We start from the raw sequence: 19,120 nt of genomic DNA, 5'->3' as shown, positions 1-19,120 counted from the left end.
AAAAAAGGAGTCCGACTTATGCTCAGCAGCTCCCTGTTGCCCTGGAAACAGGTGCTGAGATTCTTTGCCTTTTTCCCCATCTTTCTCCTCGCTATCGATGTCAGTGCCACCTCCCACAGCCTCCCCTCCCCCACGACCTGCCGCATCCACCAACCCCCCCTTCCCCATTCCCATCTACTGCAGTCATTTAACAATGTCACAGGCCAGAACAACCAATCCCCCCCTTTACACACACCACCACACATACACACACTAACCCCTCCTCCTTTTTCATCCCTCCCCACTCCACGAACTGCCGAGCACATAGAGCCACTGTATCAGGGTCAAACAGCACCCTGCTATTGATCCCTGTGAAGACTGGGGATCTAGTGCTACGAGGCTACAGCACTAGTCCTTTGACCCCGCCCCCAGCCCAGCTAATCTCTTCGCAAGAGCCACTCAGGCAGGCGGCGCGCTCCCGTTAGCCAAAAGGATATGGACAAAGAGAAATCTCGCTGGCGAGAAAGCCAAGAAAAGCACACCCTCCCAATTAGGGAGGGGCATTGATTTCCTGTTCGATCCGATACCAAGGCTAATATCCTGATACCGATACGATACTTTTAGCCCTTTTGTGCAGATAAAGCTAGTAAAAAAGATACAAAGTGAGCAACAAATTGGACGTTCACCCTAATAATGTACCACATCCTGAATGTTTTTTGGTCAGTAAATACATTTGCATTCATAATTAAAACTAAAGTTTTTCACATGAGGATCGATTGTCAAAAAGCATCGATACTTCTGTAACGATCCCTCCCACCGTGGTCCACGCAGAGCAGTTCACATTTCACCCAAATGCCCAAGCTGTGCCCCACTGATGGATTTTTGTTAATACAGCAAGACAGATTTAGCCCCACCACTGTTTAGACGGCATTTCCTTTAGCTAAATCACGGCTACGCAAGGCCCCAAAAAGCGGCGCGCACCAGGGATCGAATGTTTGATTTCGTTTTCTGGCCTTTTTAAGTCAACACTGTTTTTCAAGCGCCCCACATTCCATTGTAGTGACTTTCTCCCTGGCCTGGAGAGGAACATTCCCGGGAAGTGGCTGACCGACAATAACAGCAATGAGGAAAAAAAGAAAAAGAAAAAAAAGGCAGCAGGGTGGGGGTGGGATCGGGTTGGCTGGATCAGGAAGAAAAAGCCTGTTCTCTCCCACCTTTGCTCAGCCAGACCAATGACATGCCAACACTGCAGCACTGAAAAAAACGCAGGCGCTTCTCAGCACCCGCATTAAAATGCACAGGACAGTTCTGACAACAGACCCGACAATCTAATTTCATATGGCTCTAGGTAGATGAGGAACACACTTCACATTACACAACCCTGGCTTTGTCAGCATTTTCAGCATACACTTCAAACAGCTGCGTTCGCATTACATCTATGAGAAGTCACCTCAAAAAGGGGAGGGGGGGTCTTGTTGTGAGAGCCTGCGGATGATACGCAGCGGCGTAACTCGGACGGACGTTAACAGCCACATCAGGCCGAGCAAAGGCCGATTGAAGTGGACGTTCTGTCCCGCTCAATCACACTGTGGCATTCCTAATTAGGATGAAAACAGAAAAGGCTCAAGAGAAAGTATGTCAACCCCCGAATACTCTGCCCCCTCTCCTGCTGAAACAGAGAGTGTTGTGACTCCTGTTGGATGTGCGCTGAAATTAATCCGTGTTGTAGTAAACAGTGTTGGCCTGTAACTCTGACTCCCTGTTAATGGTCTGTGTTAATGGGCAGCACAGATTTTTAAGTAACTTACTACTGCATCGCTCTAAGGTAATTTTTCAAAGGTTCTGTTTGATTTAACTGTTAAGATGTAAACAAAGTCATTCCGAGAGTTTTGATGTGAAATGCTCCATTCCAGGGAAACTTAACTGAGTCGGAATTGAGTAATCGCCCACAGCAGCGGTGATGGGAACTAATTTGCAGCCTCTAAAACCCACCTTACAGAAAGTTAGTACATAAAATAGTTACAAATGTGTTGCCTGATGCCTAAGACTTTGTTTTACAATCCATTTTGGCAGAGAAGTACATGTGGGGGTTTCTATGGCAAAGTACCCTGCTGAAAAAACTGGCACATTCCATGCTGGCCTATGCTGGTTTACGCCGGTCTAGTGCTGGTTTAACTTGTCACCCAGCACGGTCATGCTGGTTGACCAGCATACCAGTATACAAAACACAATATATCGCTGTTGTTGAAAGAAAACCTCGTATCTCCATTTTTGATGTTTTTCAGTTTTTGACATAATTTGAAATTGCCTGTTGCTCTTTACATTGTATGTTAATTTAATGATGAATGGACTAAAAGAAATGACCCAAAATGACTTAGAAAAAAGTCTGGTTCCATTGAATTACATTAAAAGTAAAGTAGTTTTTTTCCCTCTCCTGTAAAGTTATCATTTTTGGGATACAAGGTTTTCTTCTGACAACAGCGATATGCTGGTTTTGCTGTTGACCAGTCATGCTGGTCTATGCTGATTCTAGCAGGGTAGTACCCAAAGAAAAAATATATTTTTACGATTAACCACTGGTTTTACTATTATTAACATGACATAACAAAACTCAGAAGAAATGTGTAGGTTCACTAAGTTCACTTAGAGTCACTAAGTTTCTTTACAATTAACCATTTGACATCAACACACCCTGAATGACTTTACATCTTTACATCATTTACATGTCAACAACTGAATTTTGCAGAAATTTAGATCAAAATCAGTGAAATTCCTTTTCAAATGTCTGTACAGATATTTAAGCTAATAGATGTCAAGCTAAAAGGTAAATGATGATTTTATGCCAAAAATGTTTCAATGAATATGTCAAAAAGCTCATTCAGATTTCACATAATAACCAACTCAGTCACTGGCTCAGTGTTCAGTAATAACATTAACTCCATTTAGTCCACAGACCTGATAGGGTAGATTGAGGCAATATGTAGTTATGATTAAATCATTGGTTGGAGTGGCAGGGATAAATCTTAAGATTAGAGTCCAATCATGTGAGAGGTCAGAAAGTAGAGAATCACTGCAGAAAAACAGAGAAAACACCCTCTGGGAAGAACCATCTGACTCAAACAGGGAGAGCTTTTCACATTTAAAGTGGCCTGTTGTTCTAGTGGCCAGAGGTGATTCTCTATCAATGGCATCCTGCAGAGGGGGTCAGAGGACTTTGGTCGTTCCAAACAGTGAGTCAGCGAGGACAGGATTTACGTCTGTTAGCAACACATTATGTGGACTGTGTTTGCACTGCTTGGACTGTGGCTAAACAGAGAAGGTTTTAAAATAAAATAGAAAATCCTTAAAAAGAAAGTATAAAGTCCTCTGGATGTCAACACAAAACTTTAAGGGTTGGCCAGTGAGTAGAAGTACAAGGTAGGTGTTTCTAATAAAGTGGCCAGTGAGCAGAAGTACAAGATGGGTGTTTCTAATAAAGTGGCCAGTGAGTAGAAGTACAAAATGGGTGTTTCTAATAAAGTGGCCAGTGAGCAGAAGTACAAGATGGGTGTTTCTAATAAAGTTGCCAGTGAGCAGAAGTACAAGATGGGTGTTTCTAATAAAGTGGCCAGTGAGTAGAAGTACAAAATGGGTGTTTCTAATAAAGTGGCCAGTGAGTAGAAGTACAAGGTAGGTGTTTCTAATAAAGTGGCCAGTGAGTAGAAGTACAAGATGGGTGTTTCTAATAAAGTGGCCAGTGAGTAGAAGTACAAGGAAAGTGTTTCTAATAAAGTGGCCAGTGAGTAGATGTACAAGGTAGGTGTTTCTAATAAAGTGGCCAGTGAGTAGAAGTACAAGGAAAGTGTTTCTAATAAAGTGGCCAGTGAGTAGAAGTACAAGGTGGGTGTTTCTAATAAAGTGGCCAGTGAGTAGAAGTACAAGGTGGGTGTTTCTAATAAAGTGTCCAGTGAGTAGAAGTACAAGGTGGGTGTTTTTTAAGTGTCCGGTGACCTGAACAATGGCCCTTTGGTGAACGAATGATTTGAGTGCTGGCGCCATCTGTTGGTGGAAAGAATCAGATGCAACATGACTAGTCTACTTTAGGGTGACTCGCACAAGTTAGCCTGAAGCCCAACAAAAAAAGGGCTCGTTTCAAAATGAGCTAAGAAGAAGGAGCTGCAGAGAAGAAGAACGAGAAGAATGTGTACACGGGACTAAAGAGAGCATTTTCTAGGCTTTTCCAGTTCCTGCCCGGCGAGGTGTTTGTTCTGAGGAACAGCCCACCATGTTTCTGAGTAAAAACAACTCCTCACCTCACTCTTACTTTCACATTCGGTAAAACGTCTGTGCTCCTCACTTCGTCTCCCGTCACTGTACCGAGCAGACCGAGCCGCCGTCTCCACACTCAGCCGAAACCGTGAGTTGCTGAAGCGTCTCCGTGTTTTCTGTTCTCTTATTCTCGGTTAGACTCGTCTGTGTGTCCTAAGTGAAGCTAAAGTTCAGCTAAAGTAAAAATCAGTGCGTCGCAGCATTTTTGCGAAATCGAAAGCGGAAATTTCGACGGGGTCGTTGACGGTGTGAACGTGCGTGAAATAAACATTTCTAAGCTCCGTTTTCTCGCTCTTTCACTCGGTTCTGCGTCTCGTTTTGCTCGTCGTCACGAAGAGCTGTTGTCTGTGGTGACAGAACTGTCAGTCAAAAGCTGTCACTAGTAAAGCTAATTGTTCAGAAGTTAGTTTTTCTCTCGGACTTTGGCATTAATAACTTACTTATCTGTCTATATTACCTGCCCAATTACACTTAGGCTGTGTCCAAAACCACGTACTATACTACACCAATAAATACACCTTTATTAGTGGCGTTCTGCTGTTTACATACAGTTTACATTCATTTTGGTAGTACCTGGTTTTGGTCCTTCTTTTGACATTTTGTCTTAAATAGTATGTCAAAGTAGAATATTGTAGTATTGTAGTGTTATGAGTAGTGTGGTGTGCGGATTTGGACGCAGCCTTATATGCGGAGTGACATAAAGGGCAAGCAAAGAACTTTCACTTTTGTTTTTGTTCTGAGATACAGAATGTTAATATGTCAAAGTAGAAAGTTATCAGGCCAAACTGGCTTACATGTGGAAATAAATGGATTACTGAGCAGCCAAAGGCCAGCAAAAAGTGTTTTATTGAAGTTTTTATTTCTGTTGTCTTTATCACCTGTTTTGTTTAACGTTCCCCTGTGAAATTTGCATGGTTTCATGTTTCAGTTAGGCAGAGAGATTTTTTGAGGGGTTTTCAGAGATTTTTTGAGGGATTTAGTTTAATTGTATTAGTTTTAACAAACCCCTGTTAAAACTAATACAATTAAACTAAATCCCTCAAAAAAGGGAATATTGAGCCTGTGGGTAAAATGAGCCACACTTTGTATTTAGGCAAGAATACACAAAAATGACAGTGCAACAACCTTGTCACAAATTCAGGAAGAATAGTTCATTTCACCTCAGTTCTGATTGAGATGAGCATGTGATGTTAGTGGTGAGCTAACCAGAGCCAAAACTGTGATTTTTTTTTCTCATGTCAAGTGAAATTAAATAGGTTAAGATGTTATATGTTAAAAGAAATCAATAGGCTTGGGATACATTTACATACTAATTTGCAGCAGTATAAGCTTCAAAATGGTGTCATAAACCTAGAATAACTATGTTAGTTCATGTGTGGAGCAGTTTTCTCAAAATGGACGCTGTGGGGTAAATTGTGCCACAGGTCTGGCCAATAGCTCAACTTACCCCAATGAAAATAAAATGTATATTCTCTTAAATACAACTAAGTAAAATAATGCATGTTGTATGATAGTGATATTGCAGAAGTTTCATTATGCTAAGAAACTACAAATGTATAACAAATAGAGGCTCAGCTCCATTGGAAGATCTGAGAGCATCTGTGAAGTGTCAGAAGGGAATTCTGTTCAGTCTGCTGCAAATCGGCAAAAGATGACAGAATGACACTGAAGAGATACATTGAGAAACAAGATCATGTTCCCAGTACAGGTTATTACAGACTAACAAAGACTCTTCAGATTTTTATGGTAAGATGAAGTGTGAACTTGCCAACCACATCAAGAGACTTCTTTGCTGAAAAAAATCATAGAAATCATTAAAAGGTTTTCATGGCTCCTGGTGGTGTCCAGTAGTGAGTGATCATATTCTGTGTTTTCCTGAAGGGTTGATATCACAGTGTAAAAGATTCTAATGGTTTAACAGGTGTTTGGTGACAGGTGTTTAATTGTAATGGTTCTAATAGTCTTTTTTCAGCAGGGTTGCTAACCAGTTTCATGAACTTTCTCTTTTGAAGTACAAGGAGCTTGCATTTGAGTTGGCTAAGAGAAATGCCATTTCCGTTCCTGAAACTTGGGCGGAGCAAGAATGAGCAGGTTCGCGAGTTAGTTTGTTTTCTTTTGAATTATGTCTATAAATTACATAACAATCATCCTTCCCTGATTCCCTGATACTACTTTGATTCATGTGAACTGGAATGGAGAAGTACTTCTTTATTGTTCTATATGTTGGTAGGTTATTTAACCCTCACCGGGCTCAACTTTCCGCCTACCTGTGCTCAATTTACCCCTGGCTGGGGGCATGTTGTGCCAAAGGATCAACTTTTTTTTATGGGTCATACTTCTAAAAATTTAATGGCTAAACATACTTTTTTAGTTTCTATGGGTGCACAACAACTCTAAGTATACATAGCAAATGTTGTCTGGAATAATATAATACAGAATAATGTAATAATACACATTTGCTTTTTTAAAAAGTGGCTCATTAGGATTTTGTTCAGGTTTTTCTAGGGAGGCACTGATGTGGGAGTTGTGGGCCAATGTCGATATTTTTCCTTTACATATCTGTCAGTGCTGATACATAAACATTGTATGCATAAGTTTTAGCCCCCCCATCAAATTACAATTTGTTATCATTTTTCTAAGTGAAAATAAGTTTGTACATCATCTACAGGGAACACACTTAAATATGGCATTTGCCTGCAAATTTTAGTGGACAGTTTATTTGCTGGGTTTAACAAATTGGAAAAGAAGAAAACATAAAATACAAAAGGTGCCATAACTTTTGCACAGGCCACTGTTCATGTTTTAATTTATTTCCCAATATGTTAATTTCAGCAGTCAAACAGTACATTGAAATGGTAGAATTGATTTCCTGTATGTGTTGACTCATCAGAAATCGAGAAAAAAACAGAACAATCAACAAACACTGAGTGCATTTACATGCACCCAATAATCTGATCATAATCAGATTTCTCCAGTTATCCGATTATTCATGTAAACACCATACTCCGATCTAGACATCCGATTAAGAAATCCGATAAAGAGAGCTGGATTTTAGCTCCGTAATCAGATTTCTCAGTGCATGTAAACTCTTACTCTGATTTCTTTTGGATTTCTCAGTCTGTGCGTGTGCGAGAGCAGAAATAAGTACGCAGCGTTGCCGTGAGATGGCAGCAAAAACGTTTGGACCGACACTGAACCCAAACACGAAATAAAAGATTTGAATATTCTTCATCTTCTAGATGATGTATGTTCATATTTTCAGGTAAAGTGGCGTGATGTTTAAAAAAAAGCTACAGCATGAGTTTACATTGCATTTATGTCTCGTCTTCTTCTGTGAGTTTATTGGCTGGTTGCAAAGCAGAAAAACAGTAACTGCCTGACTCATGCAGACTCAGAGTTTTCCCATTATATGACTACTCAAGAGTATGTAAACGTGTTGATTGGATTACTGACAAAATCTGAATTTTCTGCAGTTATCGGATTATTGAGTGCATGTAAATGCACTCATTGTTATTCGACCGTGGTGCCCAAAATTATGCATATGATAAAATGTAGATATTGCCCAGCATTATCTAAACATTCAGCTTTTCCAGTGTCCAGGTCCAACAAGTACATCATCAAATACTGATTTGCCATTATCAGTCAAATCATAAACATCTGTATGATGCTGTTAATTTCTCTAACAATCACCTGCCGCTGCCTGTATGAATCCGAGATCATTGTGCATGCCTTTTTTTCATTTTATGTAAGTATTTATTTCAGTTTGTGAGGGTGCTTTTGTGAAATGATTTTAATTTACGTCAATACGAGGTTTCCTTGGTTGGTAAACACTACTGTTAGCCTTTGTTTCAGAGAATCCTCTGTCATCCTCTTCCCTGATAGATGGCTCATAGAAATAACAGCTCTCAAATGGGCCAATGCCTCAACCACATGGATTTTGCTGGCGAGGGTGGAGAGGGCTCCAGCAAAAGGCCACCACAGGAGCAGTCCACAAAACGCAGGCACAGTCAGTCCTCTAGTGCGGAAAACACAAGCTCGGAGTCCCACTGCGGCTTTGGGGAAAACCAGGAAGACACATATCCCATCGGACGACTAAAGAAAGAGCCTGATTGCCACATGCAGCTGGAGATCTTGTCCTCCAGATCAAATCACACTGTGCTCATAGATGTAAGTGCCCCCATATTTGGGCGTTTCTTATCAAATGCTGTCATCACTGTCACATTGAAACCTTGTAACTCTTTTATTATTGTTTTTTTTTAATTATTGAAAATGCCAGCTCTCCCTTAATAATTAAAAATGAACAACTTTTTGGTTCTTCTCCTGTAAAGTTATCTTTTTAGAGCATAAGCAACACTACTCTGAATCACTTTTGAGATATAACGATTGCAGTTAACAAGAAAATTATTTTGTCATTTTTATTCTTTGAAAGTAATTTTAAGTTTTGATGTTATTTAAGAGGTATTGAGTAATTCAGTAGCTACATAATTACTGAATAAAGTGCCACATATTAGTAAACTGCTGAGTAATTCACTTATATGTGGGGCTCCTGAGCGTTGTGGCTATTGGCCCTATTGTCAGTGCCATAGCCATCCATGGCCAGGAGTCCAAGACAGCATATGGTCGGTAGGATGGCCCTCCCTTTCCAGTCATCACTCAGCACAGTGCTAGACAGTAAGGGTGTCTGTTAACTGAAAAAAAATTGGCAGTTAGTGTTCTCCTCCAAGTGTGTTGAGCTGTACAATGACATTGCATTAGCGGCAATTTAAAAAGATGCAGTGGTGCTTCATATGTCTCAGAGGGTGCACGTGCTAGCCTTCACCCTCTCAGCTTCATAGCACTGTGTGATTGGAGCAGAGCTAGCTAGCAGGGGAAATTGGCAAAGACAAAATTGGGCACATAGTCAGGTTAAAAAAAAAATGTAGTATATAAGAGGAACTGAACTGTGGCCATATACATGGCTTTAGATTTGCCCTTTTAGAGCAATATTGCTAGCTTATGAACTTTTTCCTAAGCACATGAATGTTACTAGCTAATTCTAGTTGAGCACTCCTGCCCTGACAGAAAGGGAAGTATGAGCCAGTATGTTCAACACTGGAGATCACTATAACTTAGGTCATCCATGTAGGTTCTTTGTCTCAACAGACGAATGAGTTTTTTGCCAGAGAACTCATTCCATATAAGGGGCAACATGTTTGGGACAGCAACCATGTGAAATTGCCTCCAGGTCACGTAAGTCTACATGTTTTAACTCCTTTTGGGGCCAATCTTTTACAGGGAACTGGTTTGTGTTAGATTTGCATGATGTAGACAAAATACTAGTATTGCAATTATATTGTCACATATAGTGGGATTTGCCATATATTGCAATAAGGGAAAGGCACTGGTGAATTAACAGTGTCACATAATTAAGGACTGGCCTGCATTACTTCAACTAAATCTTAATTATGATTAGTTGGAGTACATGAATACTTTGATCTATCAAAACACACACAAACACTTATAGGGAACTATAATTGGTTAAGTTTCTCAGAGTAAACAGCTGTTTGTTTGCGTTGCTATGGTAGCAGTCTGTGCGCCAATCTTCAGGGTTGAAGGGTGAATTAGCAGATATATAAATATATATATATGAATAATTAACTTCAGCGTTTTAGACCATTTATTGTTAAACTGTGTTGAACGATCAGCAGAGCTTTATTTTACTGCAAAGGAGGATTATTTTATTTTTACCTAAAATCTTATTCTGCTGTGGAGCCACAACAGAGCAGTACAAGACTTAAGCAGTCTCCAGTGAGAGGCCTCTGGAGCCGCATGTTGCCGACCCCTGGGTTAGTAAATGAGGCTCATTATGATTGGTCAGGGAGCTCACTTGGATTTTGGCTTTCTGTTACATCAGCGTTGCAAAATCCAGCGTTACGATAACAATTAACAAACAATATACTATACTGTTACAGAGCCTTGCTGTTGACATCCCGTATAAATAAAAATAATGCGTGGCCACGACTTAGTAAGTCATGGGAATGAGATAATAAAGTCGTGGCCACCCCTTAGTAAGGCGTAGTTAGTTAGTCATGGCCAGGCATTAGGATCTCATTCCCATGCCTTAATAAGTCGTAGCCACAACTAAATTATCTTGTTCCTACGCTTTAATAAGTTGTGGCCATGCATTATTTTTATGTGTATAGGATGTCACCAGAGGGGCTCCGTATACTGTAGTATTCATGATGTGTTTCTTTTATAGCCAAAGAGTAACTCTGAGGCTCGCTGGAAAGCCATACAGAGAGCGCTACACGATCTCGGAACGGGCGGAGCTTCATTGGGAGACGTAGAGGTATGACGGTATGCCTTTACTTTAGCAATAGTTTACCTCACTGTAATGACTTCTGTGTCAAACCAAAGCAGAAGCTGTTAAAGGATTTTTCTCTGTTTTTTTCAGATGGCCATTAAGTCGTACAATCCCTCTCACCAAATGGAATGGCCTTTCGATTCCCTTCACAACTACGTTAAGGTCAGCATGCAAAAATCCACAGAAGTGTTTTTGTTTGTATATATTTGTAAGTGTATTGTGCTGTGCAAAAGTCAGAGACCCCCCATTCATTTATGTCATTTCCAGTCAGAATAGCCATAATGTGCAAGTTGCTCATTTTTCAGGAAATATTTCAGAGAATAGAAATAAGAAAATCAATCGTCTAGACTACAGCATCACTGAATGTGTTCGGGGTGACTTGGATCATAAGAAGTAGAAAATGCAACCAACTTCTAAGACTGAACTGACATGCCAAATACTGAAAAATCTGATTTCTGTCTGATTTTCGTTATATATACAGTACTGTGCAAAAGTTTTAGGCACCTGTGAAATTGACAGTTAAAACCTGTTTACCTATTACCTAAGTGTATTATCTTATAAAAACACTAATATTAAAATAATTACAAATAATAATAAGTAGCGGTTTTTCGTCACTGTTTTTTATTTCCAAAAATCTCGTCATCCGTAGTCATCATCCAATTGTTCTTTAAATTAGCGTACAAGATATCATCTATTAAAAAAAAAGAAATTCATGTTACTTTTTATTGTATTTATGCTTATTTTCATTTATTCTAATAATATGTGGTGATTTACAAGCAGAGCACACTTATTGCCAAGGACATTTAGAACTTTTGCACAGTACTGTATGGTTTCTGACAAATATCTTGTACTTAATGGCCGGTTTCACTGGAAATGAAGCAAATAAAGGGTGGTCCCTGACTCTTCCACAATACTGTGCACCTTCCTTATACTGGCTATTTTATCAGGAACACCTACCATATAGGTGCACATTGTAGATTTACAGTTACTGATGGTAGCCCATCTACTGCTGCACAATTTATCAGCCCCACACTACTGGAAAGGGCCTACCATAGAACCACCGCTGACCAGATATTATTTAGGTGGTGGACCATTCACCATTCATAATGGCCTGATAGTGTGTGTTGCACTGATACAAATGTATCACGCACTGCAAGGAGGTGTTTCCAATAAAATGGCCGGTGATTTAAAGAAAAATGTAGATGTACTTAAAGAACAGGTAACTCTTCATCGACAATAAAGTTTGCTTATGCCTGAATTTGTCCATCAGAGTGTAAACACGAAGGAGAACAATTTTTCACACGTGATCTCCAAAATGGCCAGGCTGGCATTGCAGCTACCGGATCTCATCAAACATGTGAGAGCTGATTTTTTTTAACATTATTAATGATGCAGTTGCTGTAAAGTTTTTCTTCAGGTACATTAAGGCTTTTAGAGGTAGCGGATTGTATGGCACAGTGGGACACTTCACTGCCCTCCACATGGCACACTAGGGTTTTGATTCCCTGCATGGGAAGACACCCCAGGCTATACCAATAAGAGTCCTTGGGCAAGACTCCTAACACTACATTCAGTTACCTCTGTAATGTGATTAGATTGTAAATCGCTCTGGATAAGAACACGTGCCAAGTGCATAAATGTAAACCGTCCCAAAACGGCAAGCCTGACAAACAAAGGCAATTATTTGTTTATTTATTTTGTCGAGTTAGTTTGATCTGTAATACGCTTTGCTTCTGCACAGCCCATTCCTCTGCTGAAGCAGCACCGCAGCCATGCCATAACACTGTCCCAGGTACAGATCTCCTGCTTGTTGGCCAACGCCTTCTTCTGCACCTTCCCCCATCGCAACACCACTAAGCCTGGCAGTGAATATTCCAGTTACCCCACTATCAACTTCAGCAGGTATGACCCCCGACTGTTCTTACAACACTTTATACATATAGCATAATATACAGCAGGGCAGTTTTTCAGTGTACAGTTGTATGCTAAAGTTCGAACACCCCAGTGACATTATTTGTTGATTTTCTAAGTAAAATAAGTTAATTTCCTTTACAAGGAACAAACTTAGATATGGCTTAACATACTGGGAAACAAATAGAACATAAAATGTAAAATATGCTATAACTTTTGCACAGGCCACATTTTATGTTTTGTTTTTGTCCTAATATTTCAGCAAATAATAAATAAAATTATAATTCAGCAAGTAAACCTGTGCTTATGCATTGAATTGTGCATCTTTCAGAGGATGTGTTAACTCACTTTCACTTAGAAAATTAACAAAGTGGAATTTGACCAGCAGCCCGAACTTTGAAAAAAGGACCGCATGGGGTCCCTAAGCAACATTTCCTCTCACACATCGCAGTTATAGTATTTCGTATGCCATAATCAAGAACAGCTCATAAGGTATATATTAGTAGTGGCGTACGCTCAGGCCCAGTGTCATGAGATCACTTAGAGGTCATTCATCATGTCCTGCTAACCCCCTTGAATATTGTGACATTCCACCCACCAAACCCTTTAGATTAAAAGCACCCAAATGTTTTGCCATTAAAATGACTGTACACTGTAGCTTTCTACACATTTTTAATTTTCTTAAGTCTCATCCTTTTTTTTTTGATGTCTTTCCTGTATTTTCACAGCCTGTTTGGTCAGACATGCATGCGGAAGACACAGAAGCTGAGATGCCTTTTCCATTACTTCAACACTGTAACTGAAGAAGGTAATGCGCCCAACACTAGTTAGGACAGCTACTTTTTTCTCCTGAACGTCCTTTTAGTAATAAGGTAATTTATTGAAATTGAGTCCCTCTCTATGAAACCAAAGGTCAGTGTACTGTGATGTTCTTGTATTATCAACATAGCCAGTCATATGCACTATATGGCCAAAAGTATGTGGTACACCTGACCATCACACATATATTAGCTTAATCCACCTCCCATTCCTAAACAAGGGGCATTAATGTGGAGTGGGCCCCACTCTCATCGGAAGGCTTTCCACAAGGGTATCTCTGGGAATTTGTGCCCATTCAGTCAAAAGTGAGGTCAGGCACTGATGTTGGATGAGAAGGCCTAGCTCGCAACCAACATTCCCAATTCATTCCAAAGGTGTTCAGTAGGGTTGAGGTCAGGGCTCTGTGCAGGCCACTGCAGTCCAACTCATCAAACCATGTGTTTATAGATGTCGCTTTGTTCACAGGGGCACGTGTTCCCCAAACTGTTGCCACAAAGTTAAAAGCATATACTTGTCTAAAATGTCTTTGGATACAGTAACGTTAACATCACCCTTCACTAGAACTAAGAAAGGGGCCCAAACACTGAAGAACAGGCTCAGACTATTGTCCCTCCTCCACAAAGCTTTACCTACAGCACTATGCATTCCGGTAGGTAGTTTTTTCCTGGTATCTGCCAAAGCCAGATTTGTATATCATACAGCCAGATAGTGAAGCGTGAAGGTGGCATCCTATGGCAGTTCCACATTTAAAGTCACTGACTTATTCTGTTGCCAGTGTTTGTCTATAGACATTGCATAGCAATGAGTGTGGCTGAAACACATAAACTCAGTAATTAGGAGGGGTGTCCACATACTTTAAGCCATATAGTGTACATTTTAGTAAGCATGTCAGTATAATATAAAGACATAAATGAGATCAGGGTAGGATATTCTGTGTAATAAATGTAAGTTTACATGTCTCAGCTGATGATGGTCATATCTTTTTGAAGATCACTAATAGTTACTACTCTTGTGTGCTGTTGTACTCTATTGTGTAATAGACACAAAACCTGATGGACTAGTCACTTTTGAAAGAATCTGCATCCCACCAAATGAGCTCCCCAACTGGAAAAGGTAAGTGACTTTTGCTTTTGTTAGTGATGCAAACACAGACACTAACAAAGCTGGGTGCTAACTCTAAATCTATTGACTTCTAGGCAAAAAGAGACTATGTCCAACCTTCATGTCACTTCCAAAGGCACCATTGAGAAAGAAGGTAGTGGTATGCTGCAGGTTAGTCTTTGTATTCTTTCACTTTTCATTTTGCTTCCTACACACAGCAAGTGGACTTTGAAGATGGTATTGATGGGTTAGTGGGCCTGAATAAACTGGTTGAACTGGTTGCTTACCAACCTGTGAAACCAGCATATTTCACTCTTTACACCAGACAGTCCTTTGTTCTTTCATTGTTGGACAGGTGGATTTCGCCAGCAAGTTTATAGGTGGAGGGGTGCTGGGAAGAGGATTGGTCCAAGAAGAGATCCGCTTTCTTCTGAGCCCAGAGCTGATCGTGGCCAGGCTGTTCACTGAGAAACTGGCTGACAATGAGTGCCTGAAGATCACAGGTAGTAGGCCAGGCTGCTTAAAAGCACAGCCGTATGCATTATTGAACTATTAACTTATGCAGCGTCCAGGGTAATGGAGGTTTTGAGAGGTTGAAGTCATGGCCAGTATCTGTTTGCCTTATATGGATTCTGACTTTATTCCTCAGGAGTTCAGACATACAGTGTTTGTTCTGGCTACAGCGATTCCTTTAAATGGCTTGGTCCATATAAAGATGACACCGAGAGGTAAAGAAGCATTACAAATACTAAATCCTTACAATGCTTTCAACAGCTATAAGGAGTTCACCCTCCACAAAGCTCTGTCTTAAATCAAAGGTTTAGTTTTCCAGACTTTATTCTTCTATTCTGTGTAAATCAGACTCGCTGTGTTGAACTATTTTTGCTTGACATTTTCCTCAGTGCAATATCGCTCATAACATCATTATAATAAGGGTAGTAGTGGGTGGTATAGACAAAAATCCATGGTGTAGTTAAATTTTCCTAGTGGTAGTATATCTTGTATATTGGTGCTGTAGCTTCATAGCTCCAAAATAATAACTTTACAGGAGAAGGAAAAAACATACTTTACTTTTAATGTTATAATATTTCCCAAGTAATTCTGGGCCATTTATTTTGGTCCATTCATCTTGAAGTTTACACACAATATACAGGACAGTAGGTATTTTCAAATTATGTCAAAAACGGAAAAACAACAAAAAATGGAGATAAGAGGTATTGGTCCGACAGCAGCAATATATGCAGTATATATTTGTTAAGCAAAGCTATTTTAGGTGCTTAACTAACCTATTCTTATAGATTAACCTTTTTTATTCTGGAATGTCACTTCACTTTTAATGAAACCATATTTAACAACTGAAGTAAATCTAAAATAATTTTATTGCAAAAATAGTAAAAACAATAATGACTAGGGCCCCAAGACCACAGTGTCTTTAGCTGTCAGGCAAAAGGACAACCCAAACAGAAATGGCAGTTTGTTCCATATTTACAAACTGACGAGACATCCAGGCTAACCTTAGCGTTGTTTGAGCTGTTTGTACATTGTTTATTTGGTGCATACTTGTATGAAAGGTTATGACAAAACTCTTACTTTAAGAAGAATTTCAGCTGGTATACCAGGTGAGCTGGTCTGTCGCCCACTGCTAAACCAGGGACAAACTGGTTTTGTGTTACAGAGATGAGTGGAAAAGGCGGTATTGTCAGATTGTTGCCATCGATGCTTTGAGCTTCAAGGACCCCAGGGAGCAGTACACTGAGGAAAACTTAAAGCGAGAGCTCAACAAGGTCACCGTCTCTCTGGAACATTGATGCAATGAAGTTTATGGATATAAACTTTGTACCTTTTATTTGATTAGCTGATTTTCATTCTCCATCGCGTCCATTTTTAGGCCTATGTCGGCTTCAGGGGGGATCCTCATATTCCTTCTGACTACACTCCCGCCATTGCAACTGGCAACTGGGGATGTGGTGCTTTTAACGGTGATCCAAGGCTTAAAGGTAACTGACATCATATAGAAAGTATGTAAATATGCGTAAGTGGAATTCTCACCAACTTAATGTATAAACTAAATATCTATCATCCTTTAAAAGCTCTCATTCAGATGATGGCTGCAGCTGTGGCTAAACGAGATTTGGCGTTCTTCACCTTTGGGAAGAAGGAACAGGCACAGGATCTGCAGAGAATGCACCACTTGCTGAAGGCTCGCAAAGTCACTGTGGGTTAGTACCAGATTAGCCTCACTCTGTACTTTTTGGTTTGCTCTTGAATAATTTGATGAGCTCTGCTCTGATTTGCCGCTTTACAGCGAGGCACCATGATGGCCCACATGGAAGCAATATGTCGAAATAGACTCAGGCAGGAAAATAAATAAATAAAAAAAAAACTCCATGTAAATAAGCCAGGTCATCATACTATTTAGTTAGCTATGCTAGTTACTTGGAGCTTGCTAGTAGCTAATGTTACCTGTACTAGCTACTTGCTTTCAATATCAACAACAACACAAATTAGTTAACTCACAGTGAAACTTTCAATTTAAGATAATCTGGCTTCAGCCATCAAAAAGTGCATAATGTCACACAGCATGGCTGCTAGTTGCGGTTGGGGTTGTGATGCTAACCTCTGTCTCTTTAGGGTCAAACGCTAAGAACAGCCAGCTTGATATTGTTCAAGGTCTGAGAAACTGTCCAGAGTAAAATGTGCAGAGCAAACTAACAACTTTGAATTGAAGTTGTCTGGGGTCCTGTTTAACATGTGGGAGCTGAAGTTGGCTTCCTGTTTGCCAGCTTGTTTGAGAATTTTCCTTTCCACCTTAAATAGTGCTGCAGTTACATTCTGGGGCTGTACAGTTGGTAGCATTTAAGGTGGAATGAAACATTGATCAAGTCGCTGGCAAATAACTTCAGCCTTGTTTAAAGACGAACATCTGCCATGCCTGTTGACAGTTCAGTCCTTTGGGAAGGATATGAAAAATGCAGACATGCCCTTCACAGCTTGTACATTACATTTCTACACACAGTGCCATTTTCATTGCTGTAGCTCCAGGTAGAACATGGGCTGGTGTATGTTTTGAGGGTGTAAGTATTAATGAGTCGAGACTATTACATAACAGTTATGGATTTTGGAATTGGCCCGTTTTACTGGATTTGCATTTGAAGGAGGAGATAACAGTGTTTGAGGTTTAGAGTATGTCAGTTCCATGTACCAAACTCTGCTTATTCAGCTTTGCCAGTGAAAATACAGTTTTCCATTCTGTGACACCTTTAAGCTCCACATGAACTTATAACAGTGTTTTGGTGTTGCTGTATTGCCACAGCTGATGAAAGTGTCCTTCCTTCCACAGGTGATTTATACATGCAGCTGAAGAGGTACTGTGATGAATACAGTCGTTACCAGCATAAGAAGAATGTCTTTGAGTTTGTCAAAGAAACGGTCGGTTCTCCTTCTAGTCAACTGTGAAGCAGACGCAAACACAGTACTTGAGAGGAACGCTGAGAGGAATAGTCTGACTCACATAACGAAGAAACTTTAATGAAGAAATGGAATGAACATTTGGGTTCAGGGTTTACATTTGTCTGCAATAGAATCTTAACTGAAATTACCGCATGTGGTGTTGCACTTTATATAATGATTTTATTAGGGTGCTTATTTCATTTCCTGTGACATTATCATAATGCATTTTTGTAAATAATAAATAAATCCTTTCCTTGCCAAAACTGTGGGCATGGTGTTTATGAGAATAACACAAACAAATAAATAAAAAATAATAATACTATTATTATTTTTAAATATAATACTTGTAGAACTAAAACCAATTTTTTATTAGCATTGTGTTTCAGGAAATTCTCATGGATCCAGTGTTTTAAATCTGTGACACATGCAATTCATGACTGAGGTCATAAGCATAACAGTGAAAATTAAGATTAAGAATATAAATTATCTGACCGAGGAGAAAAATGTATGTAAAGAATAGTAGGGGCCCGAGGACAGAACCCTGGGGCGCCCCTGAGCATCAAGGGTAGTGTTTACCTATAAAGATAAACTGCTGCCTGCTTATAAGATACAAGATAAGATAATATATCATGAAAAAAAGTATCAAAAACCTGCACTGAGGTCAAAGAGGGTGTGAAAGCCAAATTAAAGGGGCTCATAGAGACCATTTCTAGTATGAGTGTACAACTCTTTTCATCACACAAGCTCGGTCTATAATTAGAGAGGAAGAGAGCGAGAGGGAGGAAGTGTCTAAGCCAGCTTCTTAAGAACAGATGTGCAGCCATTTTGAAGGAAGTAGTACCTGAAGAGAAGCATGCATTCATCAAATGAGCAATAGATGGGGAAATAGCAGAGAAGAGCAGTGAGGGCAGGGTCAGGCTAACAGTAAGAGATGGAAGACTGGGGGATGATGTCAGAGACTATAGATAAATAAACAGAGATGAAGGCAGAGGGAAAGGTTTTATGGGAGAGCAAAAATCCAAAAAGGCCTGCTATTGGTCAGGAGATAGGAGTAGATGAAATGGGAGCCTGTGTAAATTTGTTTATTCTCCTAAACAGAGTTTTTGGCCAAGAACTACCACCATTAAGGGTGGCTGAATAGTAGAACAGTTTGGACATCCTTAGGAACATGCTCAGTAAAGTGTAAACAATGAGTAGCAAGGCCAGATT

The 19,120-nt window shown here is 39.9% G+C and overlaps 2 protein-coding genes across 5 annotated transcripts in view; one reads left to right on the top strand and one right to left on the bottom strand.

The window, feature by feature from the left end:
- zmiz2 (zinc finger, MIZ-type containing 2) overlaps positions 1–4,694 on the bottom strand; it is a 58,018-nt gene extending 53,324 nt beyond the window's left edge. The window contains exon 1 of the mRNA XM_036594947.1: positions 4,272–4,694. The gene's annotated coding sequence lies outside the window, so the exon portion shown is untranslated. The remainder of the gene's footprint in view (positions 1–4,271) is intronic.
- Positions 3,979–18,192, top strand: pargl (poly (ADP-ribose) glycohydrolase, like). Of its 4 annotated transcripts, none has more exons than XM_036594950.1 (17): positions 3,979–4,253; positions 6,300–6,378; positions 8,170–8,454; positions 9,430–9,516; positions 10,526–10,615; positions 10,721–10,792; positions 11,901–11,987; positions 12,372–12,532; positions 13,270–13,349; positions 14,401–14,473; positions 14,557–14,632; positions 14,817–14,964; positions 15,111–15,189; positions 16,137–16,245; positions 16,350–16,458; positions 16,552–16,680; positions 17,802–18,163. In XM_036594950.1, exons 2-17 carry the CDS (start codon positions 6,334–6,336, stop codon positions 17,915–17,917), a joined length of 1,746 nt encoding a protein of 581 aa, XP_036450843.1. In that variant the 5' UTR covers positions 3,979–4,253; positions 6,300–6,333; the 3' UTR covers positions 17,918–18,163. The 4 variants fall into 4 exon arrangements, with proteins under 4 accessions (XP_036450843.1, XP_036450842.1, XP_036450845.1 ...); XM_036594949.1 differs by having other exon boundaries at positions 3,980–4,375; positions 17,802–18,192; XM_036594952.1 differs by lacking the exon at positions 6,300–6,378 and having other exon boundaries at positions 3,980–4,253.
- The last annotated feature ends 928 nt before the right edge of the window (positions 18,193–19,120 follow it).

This window comes from Colossoma macropomum, unplaced genomic scaffold (genome assembly GCF_904425465.1).
Source record: "Colossoma macropomum unplaced genomic scaffold, Colossoma_macropomum, whole genome shotgun sequence".
Classification (NCBI taxonomy): Eukaryota; Metazoa; Chordata; class Actinopteri; order Characiformes; family Serrasalmidae; genus Colossoma; species Colossoma macropomum.
This window is presented reverse-complemented; position numbering and strand designations above follow the sequence as displayed.

Bases quoted from the DNA above. Each gene is read 5' to 3' on its own strand.
- pargl (XM_036594949.1), top strand. From the start codon at position 6,334: ATGCCATTTCCGTTCCTGAAACTTGGGCGGAGCAAGAATGAGCAG. The intron at 9,517-10,525 runs GTAAGTCTACAT...TTTCTTTTATAG, and splicing joins TGAAATTGCCTCCAGGTCAC to CCAAAGAGTAACTCTGAGGC. The intron at 14,474-14,556 runs GTAAGTGACTTT...ATTGACTTCTAG, and splicing joins GAGCTCCCCAACTGGAAAAG to GCAAAAAGAGACTATGTCCA.